The sequence below is a fragment of the Eublepharis macularius genome, chromosome 6, assembly GCF_028583425.1.
Source record: "Eublepharis macularius isolate TG4126 chromosome 6, MPM_Emac_v1.0, whole genome shotgun sequence".
Taxonomy (NCBI): domain Eukaryota; kingdom Metazoa; phylum Chordata; class Lepidosauria; order Squamata; family Eublepharidae; genus Eublepharis; species Eublepharis macularius.
This window is the reverse complement of record NC_072795.1, coordinates 74,632,361-74,655,944: the sequence shown is the minus strand read 5'-3', so window position 1 is coordinate 74,655,944 and position 23,584 is coordinate 74,632,361. Positions and strand designations below refer to the sequence as shown.

The window sequence follows — 23,584 nt, the reverse complement described above, 5'->3', positions numbered from 1 at the left end:
TTCTTTAAATATTACCAGAAGCTCTATAAAACAAACTCCCCAGGGAAGTATCTATAGCAGAATATATTAAATCTATAAAATTTATTTCAAAAATCTATTTTTTCATCTATCTTGGCCGTACATCTTAATAAAGTTATTTTGTATTATATACATCTGGATCAATCAGGCTTTATGTCTGGAAGGTCCTTAATGGACAATATAAGGAAATCACTTAACATCATACATTATTGTTGCCTAAACCAGCTAGAATCAATAATTGTAGCCCTAGTGCAGAGAAAGCATTTGATAAATTGGAGATCCCATACTTGAAATCAGTTTTAAGCTGCATGGGCTTCGGTTCCAACTTTCTGAGATTGATTGATGCCTTATACTGTAACCCTACAGCCCGACTGAGTATAAATAACTACAGATCTGAGAATCTAACTTTATCAAGGGAAACGAGACAAGCTGTCCCTTCTTCATTTTATTTGCTATCTCAGTAGAACCCCTAGCATTAGCAATTCACCAAGATCAATCGGTTAAAGGAATCTCAATCAACTCTTCAATTCATAAATTAAGTTTATTTGCCAGTGATATAGTCCAGTCAACTCACTACATAATTTAGCGAGAAATATTCTTAGTTTTACATCAATTTCAGGTTTAACAGTGAATCATTCCAAAATGGAAATCTATCCAATCAACGTATAACCAAAGACCTATAGAGTGATTATGGAAGCTTTTAAATTCAAGTGGGTGATCAGTACTTGGAGGCATTTGGATGTAAACATCCACATTGATTTCAAGGATCTATTTGATCAGAATTAAAAGGTAAAGGTAGTCCCCTGTGCAAGCACCGAGTCATTAGTGACCCATGGGGGGACGTTGCACCACGACGTTTTCTTGGCAGACTTATAAATCTCTTAATAGAAAAACAAGTAACACGTTGAACGATTGGACAAAAACCTATCATGGATGGAAAAAACTGAACTTCTTAAATCTATAGTTTCCCCACAATGTTTGGTTTTATTTCAGAACCTACCCATAAAAATTCAACAAAGTAATATTAAACTCTGGCAATCTAAACTAAGTGGTTTCATCTACTCCAACAAAAAACCAAGAATAAACTTTTCACGTTTAGCTCAACCCACAACATTAGGAGGGGTAGGCCTTCCAAACCTGAATTCCTACTATATTGCTGCTCAACTTAAAAGTATTTTAGTCTACACAGCTCCAAATACAGAAAAGGCATGGACATAAGAACAGTATCTTCCCATGTCTCCTATGGGAAGCAATATGGGACAAATCAAACGAAAAACCTATGAAAACCCTATCTAACCCTTTCTTAAAGACAATCCTGTATATATGGGATAAGTACAGGAAAATCCTAGCGCCTAATACCTCTCTGGTTTCTGCTTTCCTTGACAAAGCTGGTTTGCCCAGCTTTTACAAATTTCAATATCTCTCCAAAAAAGTGGCTATGCTCTAAATCCCAACTGGAACAGAAATATAATTTTAGTATACCATGGATTCAGTACCACCAGGTCCACCATGTAATAATTAAATCAGGTCTAAATACACTAATGGATAGAGATCTCTCCCCCCCCTTTGAATCTTTATTAAAGAATTTACCCCGTGGTACTAAAGGGACAATTTCTACCCTATATAAACTGTTAAATGATCAAAAATGGTTGATTGCTACCACACAACAAAAAGCCTGGCAGAAAGATTGTGAAACAAAGATATATGAAAATCACTGTAGTCTTCAAATCTATACTTCTCTAAACATAAAATTGCAGATTTTTAAAATAACCCATAGATGGTTACTGAAATCACGTACTGAAATTATACCACTATAAATTCAGTAATGACCAGGGCTTTTTTTCAGCTGGAACGCGGTGGAACGGAGTTCCGGAACCTCTTGAAAATGGTTACATGGCTGGTGGCCCTGCCCCCTGATCTCCAGACAGAGGGAGTTCAGATTGCTCTCTGTGCTGCCGAGCGGCGCGGAGGGAAATCTGAACTCCCCTCTATCTGGAGATCAGGGGGCGGGTCCACTAGCCATGTGACCATTTTCTCTTGAGGGCAACCCATTGAGTTCCACCACCTCTTTTCCCAGAAAAAAAGCCCTGGTAATGACCCAAGGTGTTGGAAAGGCTGTGGTGTGGTTGGTACATTCATTCATTGTTGGTAGTCATGCCCAAAAATTCAGACTTTTTGGCAGAAGATTCTTTACATCACAGAAAAAATTGTAGACTAACCAATTCAGAACTTTCTACAAATTGTTTTAATCAATACTTGGAAAAACTCTATTATTCCTGAACTCAGCAGTGAAAATGAATCTTTTCTATTGGCAGTGACTAAATTCCTAAAACTCTAGAAATCAGAAAATCCACCCTCTATTAATCAATTGTTTCAAAAAAATCAGGATATAATTGTTAGGGACAAAATCTCAGCACAAATAGCCTAACTGAAAATCCTGCTTTCCATTCATGCTTCCTGGGAAAATGGTTTCTGTTCTTCAACTTTATTTCAAACTATGCAACCATGGATACCTCTTTGCCAACCCCCCCACCCAAACTTTGTATTCTATTAATTACTAAGGTTATGCAAAAAAAAAAAAAATCAGCTGATTTGGCTCAGTAAAGCCGAACTAGAAATTTTTTTGCCATTCCCCAAATGCTGAATCCATTCACCAGAAAGCAAATTTGGTAAAATTTGACCATTGTTGACCAGTGGGAAATGCAGTTTGGGGCTTTCCAGGGGCTCAGGAGGGTCACTTTAAGGCTGAAGTTTACCAAATTTGCCAGGAACCTACTCCTACCTGTCCTCTACTACCTCCCAGGTTTCATGAAGATTGGCCCCCGGGGGCCATTTTATACCCCCCCCCCAAAGAAGGTGCCCCCAGCCACCTCTAATCTCCATTATTCCCTATGGAGAAAACTGGGGAAGCTATCTAGGGGGCTGGGGATGGCATTTTGCAAGCAAAATGCACCAAATTTGCAGGGACCTACTCCTCACTGTCCTCTTAAGACCCCCTCCCCCAAGTTTCAGGGGGATTGCACCCTGGGATGGCTACCCTGTGCCCCCCAAAAGGTGCCCCAGCCACTCCTTTTGTTTCTATTGGGTGGGGGAGCTCCAAAGTGAGTTGATTTACACTGCAGAAACACATGGACCAAGGTTGACATGGCTGGAGGCATATTCCCAAATACAACGTCTGCACAAGACCCAACAGAACCTGTGAAGCCCTCCCCAAACCCCAGCACCCCCTGAGCAGACGGACCAGTTAGCCTCCATTGTTCCCTGGGAGGAACAACACCACACCCGAGAATCACCCAAACCAAAATAAAGCAAGGCACAATTTTGCAGCTAAAAGCAACGTGAACCTAGGGAATGGACCCACCCAGAACCTAATTGGTGCAAGGGCAACAACTTCAGATCAGAGACTCACCCAAACCAAACTGATTCAGGTAGGGGTAGTCTCGCAACTAGAGGCACACCCAAGCAAGGCAAGGGAATCCCTATAACAAAACTGATGCAAGGGTGCCAACTTCATCCATTCCCCCGAAACCAAACTGAAGCAAGGGACATTCTTGCAGCTGAGCCCAACAGAACCAGTGTCATTCACAGTAGCCAGACACTGGGTTCAGCCAGTAGTGAAACACCATAGAACAGAATCAAGCAGTACCGAGCTGCAAGCACAAGACAGTGGCATTCGCAGAGCATAACTCATCTTCCCCCACTGACTTCAGGTTGAAACTGTGAGAGACACTTGGGAAACCCAAGTTATGCTCTATATACAGCAGTAGCCTTCATCATCAGCCAACGTTCCCTCCCATCCCAGCACTGAGGAAAGTTAACTTAGTAAACTGTGGAACAAGTTTTGAATTCCATACAAGCCTATGAATACAGTTTTACATGTTAACTTATAAATTGCATCAGTTTAGTTACGTGGGGCATTCTCTTGCTTGAGGAAACCTAAGAGCAGAACAACAGCAGCAAACAGCCCCCACCCATGCAACGATGAAACCAAACAGAACAACAGCATCCCCCCCCCCATGCAATGATAAAACCAAACACTAGAACAACAGAACAGCAAACATCCTTCCATCGCTGCAATGAGGAAAGTTATTTAATTATTCAAATACAACACAACAACACATCACATGCTTTTCAATCCCTCCCACCCCTGCTCTCAGTAAATTTGAGTTTATTGATCATTAGCTTCATTTGGATGCTTCTCAGGGTTTCCTCTGTGACACATGGTGTGTGTCCTTCTCTGCTTTCCCTAGCCTGTCTCTATCACTCTTCCCATCCCTGTGGCAATACCACAACATTTATGGGGCCTCTGTTCTCAAATATCTGCAGAGGTTTGTGCCAACATAGCTTGCTAGTTTTACAATGTGTCTGTGTGTGTGTGTGGCACTGAATAAACTGGTTTTCTACCTAATTTTACTTTGGGGAAGAGCGTTTCCCCCCAGCTCATAGACTCACTGAGGATACAGGCCACAAGGAGGGCTCACCTCATTCATTTTGGAAGTCTACTGCCGAGAAATCGAAGAGCCACATGTTGACCTTCAAGAAGACCAGCTGCTCAACTCTCCAGGGGAGAAGGCGAGTGCAATACGAGCTGACAGTGTCACCTGGATAGGAAAAAACATGGTTGCTCTCCGTGCTTGTTGGAGAGCATGGGAGGAGCTTCAAGAGAGAGGTCTGGCCAGACTGCCTCCTTCTTGGCCCAATAGCTCAGCAGTTTAGTGGAAAGCAACTCGCAGGGCTCCGTAAGGTAGTCCATGACCACTGCATAGATTTCACACTGTGTGAGAAGTGACTCATGAGTCTCCAGCATTTCATGAGCAAACATGGAGATGATGAGTTGTGGAGTCCATTGGTTACAGGGAGGAACCCAGACCAAGCACGTCCTTCACCAGGAGATGAAGTTTGTGAACCACATGGTAAATGTTCTCAGGGCCCACTTGCGCAACCGGTGCCCTCATGTTTACATCACCATCTGTCACTGAATCCCACAGCGATGTATCCCTGACCCTCGCCTACCCAGTCCACCAACTCCCTCCTCCAGGTGGCAGCGATATTCTCCACCATGTGCGCCTCGTTGAGAAGCTTGGCGTAGAGCAAAGCATTGCAGTAACCGGCTTGGCAGTCTCCCATCTGTCCTTTCCTGATACTGGACATCCCACTCCCACCCTGAAGGTCTTCAGTTGCCACCATTGTTCAATCAGCGAGAGGTATGCATGCCGTGATTGAGGGCAGGTCCAGATGTCGAATCTGAAGCACACAGATTCGCGGGACAACTGTGCCATCACGTGTTCCTTGGAAGCCCTGTAAAACAAGGACATCGTGGTCCTGCACAGCGTAGTGCAATCGGGACATGTACCAAGAAGCAACATCCCAGAGCTGCCCTTGAAAGCCGAAGTACTGAACTATGGTAAAGGGTAGGCTGTCCATGGCAATCATGTCTATGATCTGCCAAGTGAGGTGCCTAGATACCCTCTGGATCCATCCTTTGGCACAGTAGTGCCACCTGCACCAAACATCTCCACCAGATATACTTGGCGTCCCTTCCCTACAGGAACTCCGGGCCGGGGGGGGGGGAGCCGGAGAGGAGCCTGCCTCCTGCTGGCTTGCTAGCAGCCGTGTGGTGCCAGTCTCACGCTCCCCCCAAAGAAGCACCACATGGTAGTGGTTCTTCATGTGGTTCCTCAGGATGGTCGTGGAGAGGTGATGCACATTCCTCCTTCGATTACTTGGGCCCTACAGTAGTGGCACCATGCATCGCAGGAGTCCTCCATCCTCTGAAAGTGTTCCCAGACGCTGGAGGAAAAGGAATGCTCACACTGCCCTGCGGTGTCATCTGTGGACACCCCAGGAGAGGACTCCTGTGAGGCGCTTGGGCCAGATACACTGTGTCTCGGCTTGGCAGAAGAAGATGGCTGAGGCAGAAGGGGTAGAGGTGTGGGATCCACAATCTCTTTCTCCAGCATCCTCTCCTCCTGCATCAGCATTTAAGGCCTGCTGCTGGCCTCAGAGAATACTGGAGAAGTCTCACCGATGGTGGGCCCTTCTTCCAGTTCCTTTCAACATCCTCTGAGTCTCTGGGGTAAGCACAAGGGACAGAAAACTCATGTCCCCCAAGCCCACCCCCAAAGCCTCCTCATGCTGCCCCTCCTCCATCTGCTGGGTCTTGAAAGCTGAAAGAGGGAGAGCCTTAACAGCAGGCCCCTGCAAAGTGCCAGCTCTTGCCTCACACACCTGTGGTGGGAGTGGTGCTCCAGCAGCTACTTCAGCAGAGAGGGCCTTGCGAACCCTCTTGCTGTCACCATAAGCCAGGCTGGTGAAAGGCAGCTGTGCTGGGAGGAGCCTCCTTTGCTCAGATGGGGGGAAAGCCACAGCTCTCCCTCTCCAGCCCCTAGCCTCAGTCCTTGCTTTTTACCCAGGTCCCCTCTCTGTTTTTCTTTCACTCATTTCTCTGCCCCTTGGAACCTACACTAAACTAGTAGAAAGTAACCTTATTAAACAGCCACCCCCCAAGCACCTAGCCAAAATGTAGAGTTTGTTTACTTTTAAAATCTACCTACCTTCTGAAAAAGCTTTATTTTTGTGGCTCTGATCCTGGAGATGGACACAAACATCTCTTTTTAAAAGGCCCTATTTAGTTTTGTGGTGCCACTACACTAGCAAACAGCTGAATTCCTCTTCATGACTCAAGTTGGACCTGAAGCCCAATCTATAGGAAAGGCTATATCAGGAAGCCTGCTTAAAATGTGCCTGGCCTGGCTCCAATAGAGCCAGAGGTGGGCAGGGAAACTCTAGTTAGAATGCACTAATGGGCAGTGTAATGATTTCAAGAAATGGATGCATGTATCTTTAAATGCTTGGTTTGAGCTAGGTGAAGAGTGGGGGTGAAAGAGAGGAATGAGTGAGCGATATGATTGGTTGACTGAGATTGTGGGTGGAGTTAATGCAGTTTAGACTGGGAGAGAGAGAAGAGTTTCAGTCAGAAGAAAGCAGGCTAGCTGTGTGCTGCCTGAATATGTTGAAGTGTTTATGAGAGAAATATAACCTGTGTGGAACCTGAACTGAGCATGTTTGTGAAAGGACACTCAGTCAGGGAAAGAGAGGCCAGCTGTGTGCTGCCTGAACAGGTTTAATATTTCTGTGAATAGCAGTCAGAGGAAAGCAGGCTAGCTGTGTGCGGTCTGAGGAGTTTAAGCATTTCTGTGAGACAAATATTGAGTTAGAGAAAGAGGCTGACTGTGTGAAGCCTTAGAAGAGATCTGTGTGAATGAGAGTAAATGAAGTAACTTTAAGAACCAAGAACTACATTTATGAAACCGATACGCTTCTTGACTAAATAAAAGTTTATTTTCGTTTTGTTATATCCCAGTGTAGCTGTCGTTGCTATATCCCATTCCTATCCTCAGGGCCACATAGAACCACGAAGGAGCCTGACGCTTAGGAACGTTACCAAAAGGGAAAATTTAAATAAAATATCTTGGAATAATATATTCCTGGTGGCAGCCAACTACCCAGAGGGTGTAAGGGAAAGATTAAAAGAAACATCTACCCCAAGGAAAGGAAAGATCATAACAGGCAGCCTATTTATCAATAGAACTTGAAAATAACCTAAACTCTTTTAAATTTTTACAGAATCCTATTAAAGGGGAAAACCCTTTCTTTGGTCCCTAAAAGCTACCAATTAAGTTTAGCGGGTGCTAAATTTGCAATAAGACCTACAACTATCCTACCTTAAAACAGTTTCTAAAACTTCAACACTCTCTGAAATGGAAACCTAAAGTACACAACCAAACACTACTAGTTAATTTACCCTAACAAGCACCCCAGCAAACACCCCCCTCCCAAGAAGAACAACCCAGAACCAACAATACAACACAATAAATCAAAATCCAACCAAAAAACACCCAGCAAAACTCAGCGAACAAAGAACAACACTGAAACAGCAGCAACCAACAAGCCCCAACAACAGGAGAACCCCCCCCCTCAAAAAGAACAGGTGAATTTAATTAATTAAACACTCCAAAGAAAAACAGAATAGAATCCCCTCCAGCAAATCAAGTAGCAAAATGCACAAAAAACCATTTTCAGACTAAAGCTCCCCCCACCCCCCTGCACATAGAGAAGCCGAAGTCTAACAACTCTCAAGCCCATCTTGAAGCTGAAATGCAGTCTTCAGGTCCAGAAGTTCAGCAGCAGGAAGGAGAACCACACAGCAGGAATGAAGAATCCCCGCAGGCCAGCCACAGCCCAGACCACAGAGAAAGAGGCAAGTCAGCAGGAAGCAGGCACCAGTCTCAATGTTTCCAGGCCAGGGCAAAATGGAGGCTGGCTAAAAGGCGAGTCTCCTTCCTTGCAGCATTTTTAAAAAGGCAGTCTCCTTCCAGAGACTCCCCATTGGCCGGGGAAGGAGACCTGCTGCAAGGACTGGCCACTCACAGTCCACCTCCCTTCCCTGTTCCCCCTCCCCTCCTCTTCTGCCTCTAACACACTCCAATCCCCTCCCCCCTCCCATCGGGTAAAAAAAAGGCGGGAACGGGAAACACTTTCTCTTGCTGTTCCTTTGCAGAGGATCAGCAAGAAAACAGTGCTCCTGTGGCTCCCAAAGTTTACTGAATTTTGCTGAATAAATCTGGTGTTGCTGAACTGCACCTGGATCGGATTAGGCAATACCAGATTTTACCAAATCGAGTACAATTCAGTATTTTAAGCTGAATCCCGAACCCGAATTGGACATCCCTATTAATTACTACAACATCTAATATTTCTCTTCACCTTTTTTATTGTTAAAGTTCTGTTAATGTTGTAATTATTAATGTTGGAAAAATTAAAGAGTTATAAAATGTGAACCACATGTGGATTTCTATTGTTCATTTTTATTCCCACCAAACTTAATTTTAAAAGATATAGAGATCCAAAACTCAATTATTTATGGCACGCAAAGATTTCTTATAGATTTATGTTTGAAACATTACTTGATTACTCAGCTGTGGACAACTTTTACAACTGAAATGTAGATGCTACTTGAATTCATAATTTTTTAGCATTTAGATAGTACAGAATATTTAACTGGCATATGGCATGACTGCCTTTTTTCTCTTTTGCCAAGTAGAAATATCATTGAACACTTTTATTCTGTTAAAATCTGATGCATCATTCTAACAGACTTTAAAGAATCTACTTGAAAGGATTTCTGTCTTTTCTCTTCACTCCCCGCCAAGTTGCTGAATATCATGACATAATTTAGAATGTACTTTCATACCTATTGGCAACTGTAAAGTGATCTTGTAATCAGACTTGCAGAAAGAAAAGAGCAGATTGTGTGACTTGTTCAGTTTGAGATTCTTTTGGCATCGCTTTGGTGTCCTGATATTTCAGGATGTAACATTTCACTTTTTGAAAAACAAAAACCATGGAAATGATGCATTTAAATAGCATCACAGTTACAAACTTTATGATGTGAGGCTTATAATTAACTGGGGGAGCCATTCCTTGAATCTCTTGGCTCTCCTCTCCCCATTCCTGCAAGCTGCTATTTCACATACACCTCATGGACTGCCCACCTCTTACAGGAAGCTGAGGGAAGGGGCTGCTGCTACTAGAAATGGAAGGACCTCATCTGTTGATCATGGACTTGAATTCTTTTGCTTTTTGCTGAAATAGAGAGGGGAGGAGCCAGCTTCTCATTGTTTTCCCATGTGATTGCAATGGCGGTGGAATCCCCCCCCCGCCCCTGCTGATGAAGTAATTCTTCTGGGAGAACACAGTAGAGAGATTTCTCACTTCTTTCCTCATCTGCTGAAGATGAGAGACCAAAAAAAGAGGGTCAATCTAGTGCATTCTTCCAAATGGAGGCCTATAATATAGAACTCTATTCTTGAGGCAGCATGTGAGACTTTGTCTTTCCTTGTCCTTTCTCCAAGGAGGAGTCAGGAGGCTATTTTCTCTGGAGGCAGCTCAAGTAGCTGTTTTTCTTTTCTTTCCAGGAGTGATAGAGGGAAGAGCCTCATGCTCCACTTGTCAGAGTTACAGTGAACTGAATGGATGTCCGTTTGTCTTGTCTCAAGGCAAGTCTTATTCATCCCAACTGAACAGGTGAGTGGTTATTTTCAGCCTGGGATTGCATGTAAAGTCTAGGGCTGTATGTCTGCCTTATTATGTTAGAGTGATTTACTCTAATTACTGAAGCTTGATATGTGAACAGTGTGTGAGAGCTGTGTTGTGCATGACTATCTCTATCTGAAATCTATTATTATGCCTATGTTCCAATTACAGCTTTGAATGGTATGTTAGGAATTTATGCCTAATATAATTGTTAAGGCATGAGATAATAAACTACCATTCTATACTCTGGATCTACCTTCTGTTGAGAATGCTATCTGAATGAGTGTTCCAGGTCTGAAGTTAAGAGACCTGGAGCACTTTGGTCCAGCATTCTTGCTGTTCTCTTAACAAAAGATTTATAGTTGTATTCATTGTTTCCATATGAAAAAATGACTAATTGTTCCTCTTTTATTTGTTTACCATGCCTTGTGATGTAACATTGAGAACATGTTTGCGGTCTTGGATGTGTTCTATAGTGATGTAACTTGCTTGGAGGATGATTTCAAATGCCCCTGTATGTTTCAGTTGATTTGTTTGTCATTTATAAGGGAACAGATTCTGTCCAGTCTTTTGGAGACTGGATGATTCTCTAGATCAAAATATAAAATACACATGGCAGGCACATAGCAATCAGATCAGTTTTCTTGATGTAGTCGTCTACCGGAACAATAGACCTTACAGGAAGGAAACAATAGATCCTACAGGAAGGACACTGACCGAAACTCATATCTGGACTACAATTCTTACCGTCTGAGACACCTTCATAAGAACATCCCTTATGGACAGTTCCTTTGGCTGAAAAGGAATTCTTCCCAGGACATAGATTACAAACGTGAGAATAGCGCCTTATGCTGGGCATTCAAAGATAGACTACATCCTGCTAGCAGTGCAGCAGAGGGCAGAAGTGGTAGCATGTAGGGGCTTGTTCTGTGCTGTCAATAGGATCAATGAAGCCAGGATTTGATGGGCACTGGAATATACATCCCTTGCCCAAAGAATAGGAAGAATGATACATAAACATTGGCATTTAGTAAGTGAGATAACAGGATGTGAAGCGCCTCCCACAATTGGGTTCAAACGCACCCCAAGCCTTAAGGACATGATTGTTCAGTCTGGCTTTAGAGAATGCCTTACTAATCCTAGTAGACCTGTTGGACATTTCCCATGTGGGCATTGCACAGTCTGCCGACTGGTATTGTCAGGTAGTTCTGCCATAAGAGGAGATACAAGTGCATTAATTCAATTACATAACTTTTCGACCTGCCAGACATCAGGGGTAGTTTATTTAATAATACGTGAATCTAAGCAAATGCATGTGGGAGGCACAGTCCGCCCCATTCAGGTTTGGATATTGGAACTAGACATGGGCACGATCCAAAAAAAAATACCGATCAAGCTGTTCGTGGATCTGCGCTGGTGACGACCCAAGATCACCGATTCACTCCGATCAAGTCCCGTTTCCGATCTGGGATCTGGGATTGGAGGGGCGCCCCCCCCACACACACACTTAGAGCAGATGGGGAAAAAAGTTTTTAATCTGGTGACAAGCCACCTTCCCTCAGGGAGGGGACGTTTTCTCTCTCTCACACACGCATGCACGCACGCACTTAGAGCAGGGGGGGGAGTTTTTAACCCGTCCCTGCCTCTCCAAAGAGAGAGAGAGAGAGAGAGAGAGAGAGAGACCCCATCAACAAGTTTCAGCCAGCTTTTTTAAAAAAAGCAGGGATAGAATATCCATTCCTCCCCACCCGATTTTAAAAGCAAGCAGCCAGTCTTCCAGAAGCATATTTTAAACAGGAAGAAAGTAAAACCAGGATCCACATGGATCCTCGCGGATCCTATGGTTTTTTAAATAGGAAAAACACAAATGAAACATCAAATCACTTATCAACTTCTTGCAAAAAGCAGGCACTGGGCTGAACTATTGTGTGTGCTTTTCGATGTCCTGACACTCTTCTAGAGACTGGCCGCCGACAGCTGTTGCCTTGCGGCTGAAGAACAACAGCACTACTGCTGTTAGGGGCGCCCGTGTTTGCAGCCCTCTCTTTCAGCGGCAGAGCCAGCGACACTTAACGTGCGTCACCACCCTCACTATCCCAATCCCGATCCCGATCCCACCTTGCCTCCCCCACCATTTGTTGTCTGCCACTAATTTCCAGAGCCATCCTCGCTCGTTGCCAATAGCAACAAAGATGTCCGTGTTCTGCTTCTGTCCAGCCCGGCAACATCCGTGCGTGGTTGGCATAGAATCTTTTTTTAAAGGGCGAAAGCGGCTCGACCGCGCCACTTCTGGTTTCCACTGGAACACCGCCCATATTTCAAAAGCGTCTTTGTGATTTCTCCCTTCTGTGTGTACCTGTTTTCAAGGTAGCTTAGCAGGCAGTTTAGCCGACCAGTGAGGCCTCCGCCTTTTTTCACCGTTAGAGTAGTGATTGTGGACGCCAACTTTCTGAAGCAAGAAGAAAGCCTGGCGCGAGAAGGCATGCGAAGAGGCCTCGGCGAGGGGAAGAGACTTTGGGTGCAGGAAGGCAGCAAGTGAAGGAATGTGGGAGGTAGGCGCCTGGAGCTGGTGGGGGTCCGGCCATTAGGCCATGGGATAGGGATGGCGAGAGTTTTTAAAGGTATGAGTAGGTGTGGAGAGCAGGAGAGCAGGGCTGCACAGGGGCCGAGAACGGGCAGGCAGAGGGGGGAGGAAGGTCTGCGGCAGTCTGGAGACTGTCAGGTTTGGCTCTGTGTCATGTTAAAAAAACCTATTAGCCTGTTGCAGCCAAAACAGCAAATTGTTATGGCATTTATTATGGTTTAAGCTATTGTGAACCAAAACCCAGTTTGTCAGATGCATGGAGTGTTACTATCAGCTGGAAATTTATATCAAGCAGCACAAACCGCAGAAGAGCAGTAGAGAATTATGATAATGGGAGTGCAGATGACCCAGTCTCTCTGTTGTGTTGCAGACTTTGAAGAATGCCACTGAAAAAGATAGAAGTGCAGAGAATCCCATTGAATTGTGAACAGCTGTCGGTGGTTAATGAATTTCTGTAATGAATTAACCTTTAATCTCTATACGGTCCAAGTCTAACAGCATGAAATCTGTTTATGAAGTTGCTGTAGCTTTGGGCTGCAGCCTTAGGTAGAAACTTTTCTGAATTACTGTAATTTTTAAGTGTGTTGTTGAGTGTCCATAAAAGTTAAACTGCTTCTCCACTGGTTTTTGAACATTTCCATTCTTAATGTTTGATCTGTGTCCATTTATTTTCTTATGGAGAGAATGTGGCATTTGTTCCTGCATAAATGGCAAAAGGGAATTGCAAGCATATATCCCATTAGAGTATATGCAGTTAAATGAGTCTCTGATGGTATGGCTGATGTTGTTGGTCCCTGAGATAGTGTCACTTCAGAGGATATGGGGACAGTTGGTATGGTTTTTTTGCAGGCACTTGTCTGTGGATTCTTGGGGTTTGGCAATAGACAATGGATCATATGGTATGTTTGGAACAGATTTGTATGTAATGATACACAGTTTTCCAATGTACCTATCTGCAATAATTCTTTTATTTCTAATCCAAGGCAGATCATTTCAATTGTTGTCAGGGAGAATGCCTGAATCAAAATTTCGGGAAGTCTTGCCTAAGCAAGGTAAGAGTAGCTTTTTCCTAACATTGGTCACATGAGCCAAGTGTACACATCTACCATACTTTTTAGGTGTCTTTTGCTGTACATTGTATATTAATCTCTGGTAAAATTCATTATCTTACACAGTGTGATTTTTAAATGTTAAAAAATCTCTTATTTAATGGCTAGGAATTACATTTTTGTACTGCTCTTCCTCCAAGAAGTTAGAATTGTGTACATGGTTCCCCCCTCCTATTTTACTCTCCTAAAACTTAAATAGGTTAGGCTAAAAGTGATTGTCCCAGGCCATTCATTGTTAAGTGGACATTTGAACCTTGGTCTGTCTTAAATTCTTCATACCACACCACATCATCTTGCTTTGCTTCTATCTACCTATTAAACAATAGTGCCTATGGCACTTAGGCAAATGTATTAAAGGCTTGAGCTTTTATGTTAGATTCTGCTCTGATAAATGCATGCACTTGTACATTTTATAGTACTAATGGCCTTTGGATTTGCTACAGCATGCTGCCATGACTACTTTTCTGATAGTTTTCCTCTTAGCAATTAATATGAGCCACGCCCCAGTTTAGGGCTCAGCTAAACCTGATGATATCCGTGAGCCCATCACAGGGATGCTTTTGCCAATTTATGCCAATGAATGTTGCAGGGGGGGGGGGAATCCTGATTGGAGCATGGGTGGGGGCGCCTTCCCCCCAGCATACCATTAAGGAGCCTAAACATAAACAGGACATTTCATCCTTAGATTTGTTGAGCTCTTCCCATCAGTGGATTTGGGATGCTGTCCTGTCTACCCTTAAGCAGTGGCTGTGGACAACTGAAAATAATCTTGTGGAGTTTTTCATTCAGTTACCTTTCCACATAGTCTATATGCTGTTGCCTGGGATCCAGTCCCCCTTCCCTCAGCATTTTCTTACCAGTCAAATTTTTTGCAATATTTTTGAGTTGTTTACTGGCAGTGATTCCTTGTTCAGGTATACTTAGCCCTTATCATAAACTAGTAAACACCGAGTCTTCCACCTCCCATTACAGTGATAGCCTGCTGTTCAATGTGACTTTTTCATGTAGGTAGATCATTGAAGCAGCATTTTCCCCTATGTTGCCAGTTCTGGAGTATAGGACCTTCTTTTCCTGCTTGCCCCAGGTTCAGTGCTATTGGGAAGTGGGTTTTTCCACACAGCATCATGGCACATTCATCCACCCCTCAGATTTTCCAGCTTTTGTCTGATCTTTTCCAAACTTCCTTTGCTGTAGAGTTTTGGGAAAGAAGGTAGCAAAATTTGGAAGGTAGCTGTGTGGATAGGAAAGTGAATTCTTCTAGTCCTGCCTACACAGCAGCCATTCCTCCCCCAAAACTGAGGACTGCTTTTTTAAAATTGGCAATATATTTATTTAAAATATTTATATTCAACCTTTTATCTCAAAGTAGGATCCCCAAAGTGGTAAAAAGATAATTAAAATATTAGAATTATATTTAAAATTCATAAATACAATAAAAATATTGACATATGTGACAGACAGAACTGGCTCCAGCTCTGCCTGCCTTGAGAGACAGCCAATGGGAGTGGGTGGAATGCTGGGCCAATGAGAGTTGTATAAAAAGGTGGCTTTTGGGAGTTGCTGAGGGAGAAGGATTTAGACTCTGCTGGGGAGAGTCAGCAGAGAGGATAATTGATTACAAACCTGTTCTGTGACATTGAAACATTCTCTGTTTGTTTCTTAGGTTAAAATCTGTTCTCTCCTATATTCTGTTTTGTAAATAAAATTTGTTTTTGTTTTGTTTTGTTTAACCCTAGTTGGCTTGAAATTATTGGTTGAGGGGGGAAAATGCCACATACACACAAACACTCTGGTCATGTTAAATGGGCCAAGTTTAAATGGTAGCAATGTATATATAGGGAAAGTAACCTTCAGGTTCCCTTTTCCTTAATAGCCCTGGGCTGTAGCTGGATGAACAGAGGTAAATACCGGGAACTGGCTACCTGTCTGGGGGAGCCTCTGGAAGAGGAGAGAGTAAGGATTGGGGTCAGGGCTCTCTGCTGGCTATAGTGGAGGCTAGACAGGTGGTGTGTGGTGACCCAGTTTTTACCTGCCTGGGAGGTCGCATGTGAAAGGCTTGTGATGGGGTTGTCACCATAACACATATAAACACACGTACAAGGTAAGAGAAGATAGCAGATAAGAGTTTACTGGGCTGCCAGGAGACAATGACAAAGGGAGATGGGCAAATCTCCCTGGGGAGAGAGTTGCAAAGTTTTGGCACCATGACTGAGTAGGCCCTATTTCTTGGGTTGCCACGCAGATGGCAGGGGCACCTGAAGGAAGGTCTCCTAAGATTACAGTAGTTGATGGATAGGTTCATATGGAAGAAGGTGGTCATTAAGGTATGCTGGCCTCCAAGTCATATACGGCTTTAAAGGTCTATACCAGCACCTTGAATTGGGCCTGGAATCAAATTGGGAGCGAGTGCAGGTAGATCAAAATTGGAGAGAGATGGTCCCTATGACCCACTCCAATCAACAGTGTGGCTACAGCATTCTGTGCCAATTGTAGCTTCCAGACAGTCTTTCCAGCAGCCCAACATAGAACACAGTGCAGTAATCTAATCTAGATGTTACCAGAGTTTGTAGTGCACTGGCAAGATCTTTCATGCCCAGGAAAGGTTGCAGCTCTCACCAGCCAAAGCTGGTGAGAAGTGCCTGGACCTGTTTATCCAACAAGAGGCCAGGTCCAGCAGCACCCCCAAGCTACAAACATGTTCCTTTGGGGGCAACCCCATCCAGAATATGAGATATCCCCATTCCTGGGTCAAACCTTCCCTCTAGCAGTAGCGCCTCTGTTTTGTCAGGATTATGTTTCAGCTTGTTAGACCTCATCCATCCCAAATTGCCTTCAGGCACCTCTTTACCTATAACAATTTTGGGGGGGAAATCATTAGAAAACATATAACTATAACTTCTCCCCAATTTTTCATAACTTAATGATTGCTTTAAAAAGATCTGTTTAATTGAAATAGCAGTCTAGAAAGCAGCTAGTTAAGAAAATCTGCTACCACTGAATGGTGTAAAGTTAACACCTAAGCAATGGCAAGAACTTCATGCATATGTAGTTATGTTATAGGGCAGAATTTACTCTTATGTGAAATGGCAGGTTTATACTTTTTCTTAAGATCACTTAGACACACTAAAATAAAATCAGTGCTAAAAATACTAGGTGGCACAATGAAATTTCTAGACATCATGGTGACCTGGCATCTGTGATTTGCTGAACCTTGGTAAAGTACACTGGCCCTTAGCCTTGGTTTTCTGTTGGGAGAGGAGGAGGATGCTAGCAGGGGACTTCAGGCTTTTTCTTATGAATAACCCAGTTATGGAAGTAGCCCAGATCTTAAAATACAGAGAGCTTTTCTGTGGAGGCAGCTTATAAACTCGTGTTTGTGTAGGGTGGGAAAGAACAATGCATTTGAAACCTGTTTACTATGTTGATTGCCCAATTACTTGTTAAGACTTATCTCAAGAGACAAGTTTTTAGTACTGTGCTGGCATTATACCTTTGGTGCCCATGATTGGAGGGGCAGGGGTGGGGCTCTGTATTGCATTGTTATCCTGCGCTAGTTGTGAAGTCCTTAGGTGGCCATACATGGTTCTTTTTCCTTTGTTTTATTCTCATGATTCTTGTTAAAACAGGTTCAATGTCCCAAGGATACCTGGTGTGCTTTGTGGAGATTTTAATCCAGATTTTGTTTAACAGTTTTGTTTTTCTTGTTTTCAGGAAAGCTAGCAGTGGAAGATGTGACTACCATGGTGTTGTGCAAGCCGAAGTTGCTACCTTTAAAATCAGTTACTTTAGAAAAGCTTGAGAAAATGCAGCGTGAAGCACAGGAAACTATTAAACAGCAGGAACAGCTTGCTCAGCAGTCAGCACAATAATTCAGAAGCCATGTTTATCCACTATTTTATGTGCATAGATTTCTCCTGTTACTGTATTGGTGTAGATAGCAAACAAATGTGGTATGAATAGTAAACTGAAAAGTGCTGTATTGTTAATCTTGGCTTATGTTCTTTATATGCAAAGACTTTAAAAATGATTTAATCCTGACTTTGGAGTCCTGTGTATTGGATGTGAAATCAGAAATTCAGTATCTAGATGAGGTCACAATTATGGAGGAACCTTTTTTAAAAATCAGGTTTACAACAGAAAACATTTTTCACTTGACAACCAATGCCCAGGCTAGGTCTTATCAGATCTTGGAAGCTAAGTAGAATCAGCCATGATTAGTACTTGGAATGGAGACCACCAGGGAAAGCCAGGGAGTTATGCAGAGGCAGGCAATCCCAAACCTCCTCTGAACATCTCTTGCTTTGAAAACCCTATGGAGTCACCCTAAGTTAGCTGTAACTTGATTTCACTGAACTCAGGAATGGTGATGGTACAGATTACTACACTTGCCTACCTTCTGGTAAAGGTAAAGGTAGTCCCCTGTGCAAGCACCGAGTCATTACTGACCCATGGAGGGACGTCGCATCACAACGTTTTCTTGGCAGACTTTTTATGGGGTGGTTTGCCATTGCCTTCCCCAGTCATCTACACTTTACCCCCAGAAAACTGGGCATTCATTTTACCGACCTCGGAAGGATGGAAGGCTGAGTCAACCTTGAGCCGGCTACCTAAACCTGGCTTCCGCTGGGATCGAACTCAGGTCATGAGCAGAGCTTGGACTGCAGTACTGCAGCTTACCACTTTGCGCCACGGGGCTCTTACCTTCTGGTAGACAGTAGTTTATCCACCTGGATTTATCCACGCAGTGATGAAGGTAGCCCATTATAAAATTTTAAAAATGGGAGACTTAAGGACCAGACCTGTCATAGATGTAACTGAGAGTCAGTGAACATGTAGAATTGTTTAAGAAGGCAAGGCAAAGCTCTGCTTCACAAAAAGTTTATTTTGCAATATAGTCTATTGTAACTATTCATTTCTCCAGTTTTGTAGAAAAATAGATGTTCCAGCCACCATTTGCTGAACTAGTCTTTAAGACCTAATCAATATGTTCCCCTGGAAAATGAATACACTAATGACCAAACTAAATTTCTTAGATTCTTTAAAACAAAGAAATAACTTTTTTCCTCCCAAAGCACAGTATTTTAACAGCAGCAGCCAAAATAGGGTTCCAGCAGCTTAACTTGACCTATTCTATAAAGCTTTGTATAAACCAGTGATTTTACTACAAAAACACTGTCCTTGAAAGAAAGGAGTGGCAGGCAGGCAGGCATCAATGCAAAACATGGAATGATTAGGTCAAACATATGGCACTTACAAAATAGTAGCTTATTTCTGCAAACCTCCACAGAAAGGCAGTTACTTGTTCTGTCCCAATTATAGGTCACAAGAAAAGAATTTTCTTTGTGAACACAAAGTTTAAAAACCTTTTGAAGTGTTGTGCCCCAACAAGTGCATATTCTAAGAATAAATGAACTGTGTTAAACAACTCTTACTAAAGAATATATACATATATATTCCCTTTAAATCTCTATGGCTGTAAGAGTTGATTCATGTTTTCAGTAGCTTTCAGCTTTCAGACGGCCTCCATCTCCTTCACTTACAAAACGCTTCCTTCCCCTAAAATGAAACAAATAAGCAGCTTTTAGTTTATATCTACCCTTACTTAGGTATTGGGGGAGGGGGACGTGTAAGGATGAGAGAAATTCTAGAGTTCTTCAATGATAAAAACAAATGCTGTGCGACAAGTTTTTTTAAAAAGTATGCACATAGGTTACGTATATTTGTTGCTCTCACAATACAATATAGTACCTTGAAGATTTTGGGACTATAATGGGGGGAGGGAAGAGAAATTATGGAACACCGGGAGGAATAAAAAGCATAAGTGAAGAAGCAACTTAGAAACTCTTATCCTTGGAAGATCAACTGAAGACTAGACAGCAATTCCAGGATGACTGATCATGGAGACTAGAACATTTATTAACACTCCAACAAATATGTATGTACCATGTTACTGTAAAATGATTCAAGGACTTACAGTTCAGACCAGAAGACAAACTGGCAATATTCTCAATCCTGAGAAAGCATAGAGAAGCAATATGCACATGACCTATCTCACTTCCATCCAGTATAGAGCCTCAGACAGATAGAGGTTTAAATGTCATGATAAATCTGGGTTAGGTACTGCCCCTGCCTATCTATCCAATTTGACCAACTCCTTTCATCTTGATCAGGTGACGATTCAGCTGCCCACTGGAAATGGCCACATTCCTGCGTTAAACCAATTAGATCAGTATCCTTAAGGTTAATATGCTGCAGATACCTCTCAAACAATTTTTTCTTATATACCTGGAAGGACAGAGGTCTCTCAATGGTTTGGGAATTATTCCCGCTTTAAAGCATTCCTCTACAAACCGTTCCAGCACAGAGTATGAATGTGGCACATCAAGATTAATGTCTGGGATTTCACGGTAAACTCGTTCATAACCCTGCAACATCAGAATTAGGAAGAAAACAGCATTCAGCTCAGGGATTATGGGTTCTTTGCTCTGAAATCTGTCATAAAATTAAAATTCACTGCAACTTCCAAATTTGGCTATCAGACAGAAAGGAGTGAGAAGAGTGGTTTTATACAAATTAAATACACTTTTAAAATGTATTTACATTACATTACATGTATTTACAAATGCCTTGAGGTGACTATTAAGACTTTGAAACTTGTAAACCATCTCTTTTCTTGGAGAAGTGTCGTGAACATTTCTCAATAATTTTTTATAATAAATATGATTTTAAGCAGTCGGCAAACTGCATGGTAGTGTTTGAAATTTCCAGTCCTGCTTCTTCAAATGACAGAAGCATTCTCAAATATTTATTTAAAACATTTCTATGCCATCTTTCTGTCCAAATAAGGTTCTCCCCCACAAGATGGCAAACATTAAGACATTTAAAATAAGTTATATATAAAATATTTAAACAAATAAAAACATACAGGCATACAAACACACATAACAGCAGTTATGAGGAAGGCCAATAAGAGCACTGACAGAAGACAACTATGGAGACAGACAAATCAACTTGGGGATGGAGTTCCAACATTTCAGCACCACGACTCGGGCAATTTGGTTAAATGGTAACTGGTGGACACAAATCTAATGTACTACTGTTAGATATCAGTTAATAATAAACAGGATACATTTGGAAATCTGCCAGTCATGCTTACTCGTTTCATTTGGTCCATAGTAATGACAGCAGATTTCCAGAGGGATTTCAGCAAATTGAGCATCATCTTAAAGTTTGTTTCTCCAGTTGATTCCAAAACCATCACAACAGCCTAAAATGCAAGTGCAGATGGAGTGTAGAGTGAAAACAGTGTAAAAGCACATGAGTTCAGCAAGCAATAAAACTACAAATGTACTACAAAGCAGGACAGATACTACGTAATGCCCAAGAACAACCTATCCTCCAGCAACCCAAAATAGTGCAATAGTGACCGAAGACTTGATGTTACACAATTCTATTTGCTAGTCATGATCCATTTTTAGCACACATCTAAAACTAAAAATATAACAGAAAACCAAAAGAAGATTAAAACTTGCATCCTATGCTATACAAGTGCTCACAGAAGGGAACTTTGCAACAAGAAAGGGGAGGGGAGAGATGTAGGTAAAGCTGACGATGGAAACAGCAGGAACAGAACCTGGGAGGGAGGGAAACAGGAAAAGGGAGATGCTGCAGGGGCTAAAGGGAATTTAAAGTGGAGATAATTTGTATTTAGAAACAAGAGAAGCTTATATTCTGCCTTACTTCATATACAAGCTCATGGTGAAAATGGGGTACTTCTAACTCCTGAAGGCAACGCTCTGCTTCTGAAACATCTCCTGAAAGAAGGTATTCTTTCAACAGCATATCAATCTATCAATTTAAAAACAAGGGAGTATTAGACGAGTATTACAGCTCACAGTCGAGAATTTATACTATGGCACCTCCATTACTATGTATGAATGTTTGAAATGAAGAAAACTGACAGAAAATTGATTGCTTTGGAATGTGATGTTGGAGGACAGTTTTATGGATACATTGCACCCCCCAAAAGACAAATAAATGGGTTTTAGATCAAATCAAGCCTGAATTCTCCCTAGAAGCTAAAATGATTAAACTGAGGCTCATGTACTTTGGTTACACCATGAGAAGACAAGACTCAAAGAAGATGACCCAAAGCCACAGCCTTCAGTCTGTAAGAATTGAGCAAATCTGTTTATGATAGGACGTTTTGGAGGTCATTAACAAATAGAGTCACCATAACTCAGAAGTAACTTGATAACACATAAAACACACATTACACAGCTTGCAGCAAGATTTGTTTCTAATTTTCCACCTGAATTGATCACCATGCAGGATACAGAAGAAAGTTAATGTTCTACCAATATACACACACCCTATAACATATAACTAGAACGGACCATTGGATGTTTACTGTGAAGGGGTCCTTCTCCTCTGAGGAATGGAGGACATCTCGGGTGATTCCTACCATCCAATCAGGGAGGCAGGAACTCAATTATTTCTTCCTCTTCCTGTTGGTGTGTGGGTCACCCCTCCTCTCAGTTCGAATGACTCCACAAAGCAGTAACTTAATCTGTAACACCTAACTTTAACTTGGACTTGAATTTTAACTTTAACTCTGAAGTGCAAGAGGAAGAAAGACGTAAAAAGATAGTATAGTATAGTACTTAAAGGAAAAGTGAGGAAATACCAGTATATGAAGACCCTGGGAGAGCAAGATGTTCTCTGTTCCTCAGAGAAGAAAGACCCTTCATGGTAAGTATCCAATGGTCCGTTCTCCCTCTGAGGCGGAGGACATCTTGGGTGCTCCCAAAGCAGTTAGTTTCCCTCGGGTGGGTTATGGTCTTCGGTCTGGATTACATGTTGGAGAACTCTCCTCCCAAAGGCGGCATCTGCTGAGTCATACAAGTTCAGTTTATAGTGTTTTACAAATGTGGAGATTGTTGACCACGTGGCCACCTTACACACTTCTTCTACTGATGCTTGATTGTTGAATGCTTCATTGGTAGCTGCACTCCTTACAGAGTGAGCTGTGATGCCTTCGGGTACTTCTCTATTTGATGCTCTGTATGCCTCTGCGATGCAGGATCGGATACACCTACCTATGGCTACCGAAAACATTTTCCTCCCAACATTGGGAGGGCTGACGTTAATGAAGATGGACTCTGACCTTCTAATGCCTTCTGTCCTGTTGAGATAAGCTTTGAAGGACCTTTTCACATCTAGACAATGCCATTCCTTCTCCTTAGGGTGCCTCAGCGCTAGGCAGAACTAAGGCAGACCAATCTCTTGACATCTATGGAAGGTGGAACTTGCTTTTGGAATAAAGGTAGCGTCCATGCGCAAGGTCACCTTATCTTTGTGAAATATTCATAGGTGAGGGTTCACTGACAGAGTTCCGATATTATTCTAGCAGATGTGATAGCAACCAGGAAAATAGTCTTTAACCTCAGCCATTTTAGAGAAATTTCTTTCAGTGGCTCAAATGGAGGTTTAGTCAAAGCCTGGAGAACTATATTAAGTCTCCAAGTCGGGAACCAATGGATTGTCGGTGGGCTTAGTAAAGTTGCCCCCTTAAGAAAACGCTGGACATGCGGATGGATAGACAACTTTACACCTTCCATGAGTGGTAAAATCGAGTCCAGGGCTGCAATTTGCCTTTTAATAGTGGCCGGTTTTAGTCCTGAATCTAGGCCATCTTGTAAGAACGTCAACACCTCACTTAGGGATGGGTGTAGAGGATCCACCTTTTTTCACCTAGCCCATCTCGTGAAAACCTTCC

General features: G+C 42.5%; 1 protein-coding gene and 1 long non-coding RNA gene across 5 annotated transcripts in view; one reads left to right on the top strand and one right to left on the bottom strand.

The window, feature by feature from the left end:
* Nucleotides 1–13,715, top strand: part of LOC129332311 (uncharacterized) — a 34,999-nt gene extending 21,284 nt beyond the window's left edge. Inside the window, exons 2-3 of the long non-coding RNA XR_008597319.1 lie at nucleotides 9,996–10,104; nucleotides 13,681–13,715. This is a non-coding gene — a long non-coding RNA (uncharacterized LOC129332311). The remainder of the gene's footprint in view (nucleotides 1–9,995; nucleotides 10,105–13,680) is intronic.
* A 4,953-nt stretch (nucleotides 13,716–18,668) lies between these two features.
* PDCD4 (programmed cell death 4) overlaps nucleotides 18,669–23,584 on the bottom strand; it is a 50,972-nt gene continuing 46,056 nt past the window's right edge. For all 4 annotated transcript variants that reach the window (XM_054983339.1, XM_054983336.1, XM_054983337.1 and 1 more), the window contains 4 exons: nucleotides 21,547–21,654; nucleotides 20,963–21,073; nucleotides 20,092–20,231; nucleotides 18,669–19,362 (listed from right to left, as the gene is read on the bottom strand). In XM_054983339.1, the coding sequence (XP_054839314.1) occupies nucleotides 19,302–19,362; nucleotides 20,092–20,231; nucleotides 20,963–21,073; nucleotides 21,547–21,654 (420 nt within the window). In that variant the 3' untranslated portion in view covers nucleotides 18,669–19,301. The remainder of the gene's footprint in view (nucleotides 19,363–20,091; nucleotides 20,232–20,962; nucleotides 21,074–21,546; nucleotides 21,655–23,584) is intronic.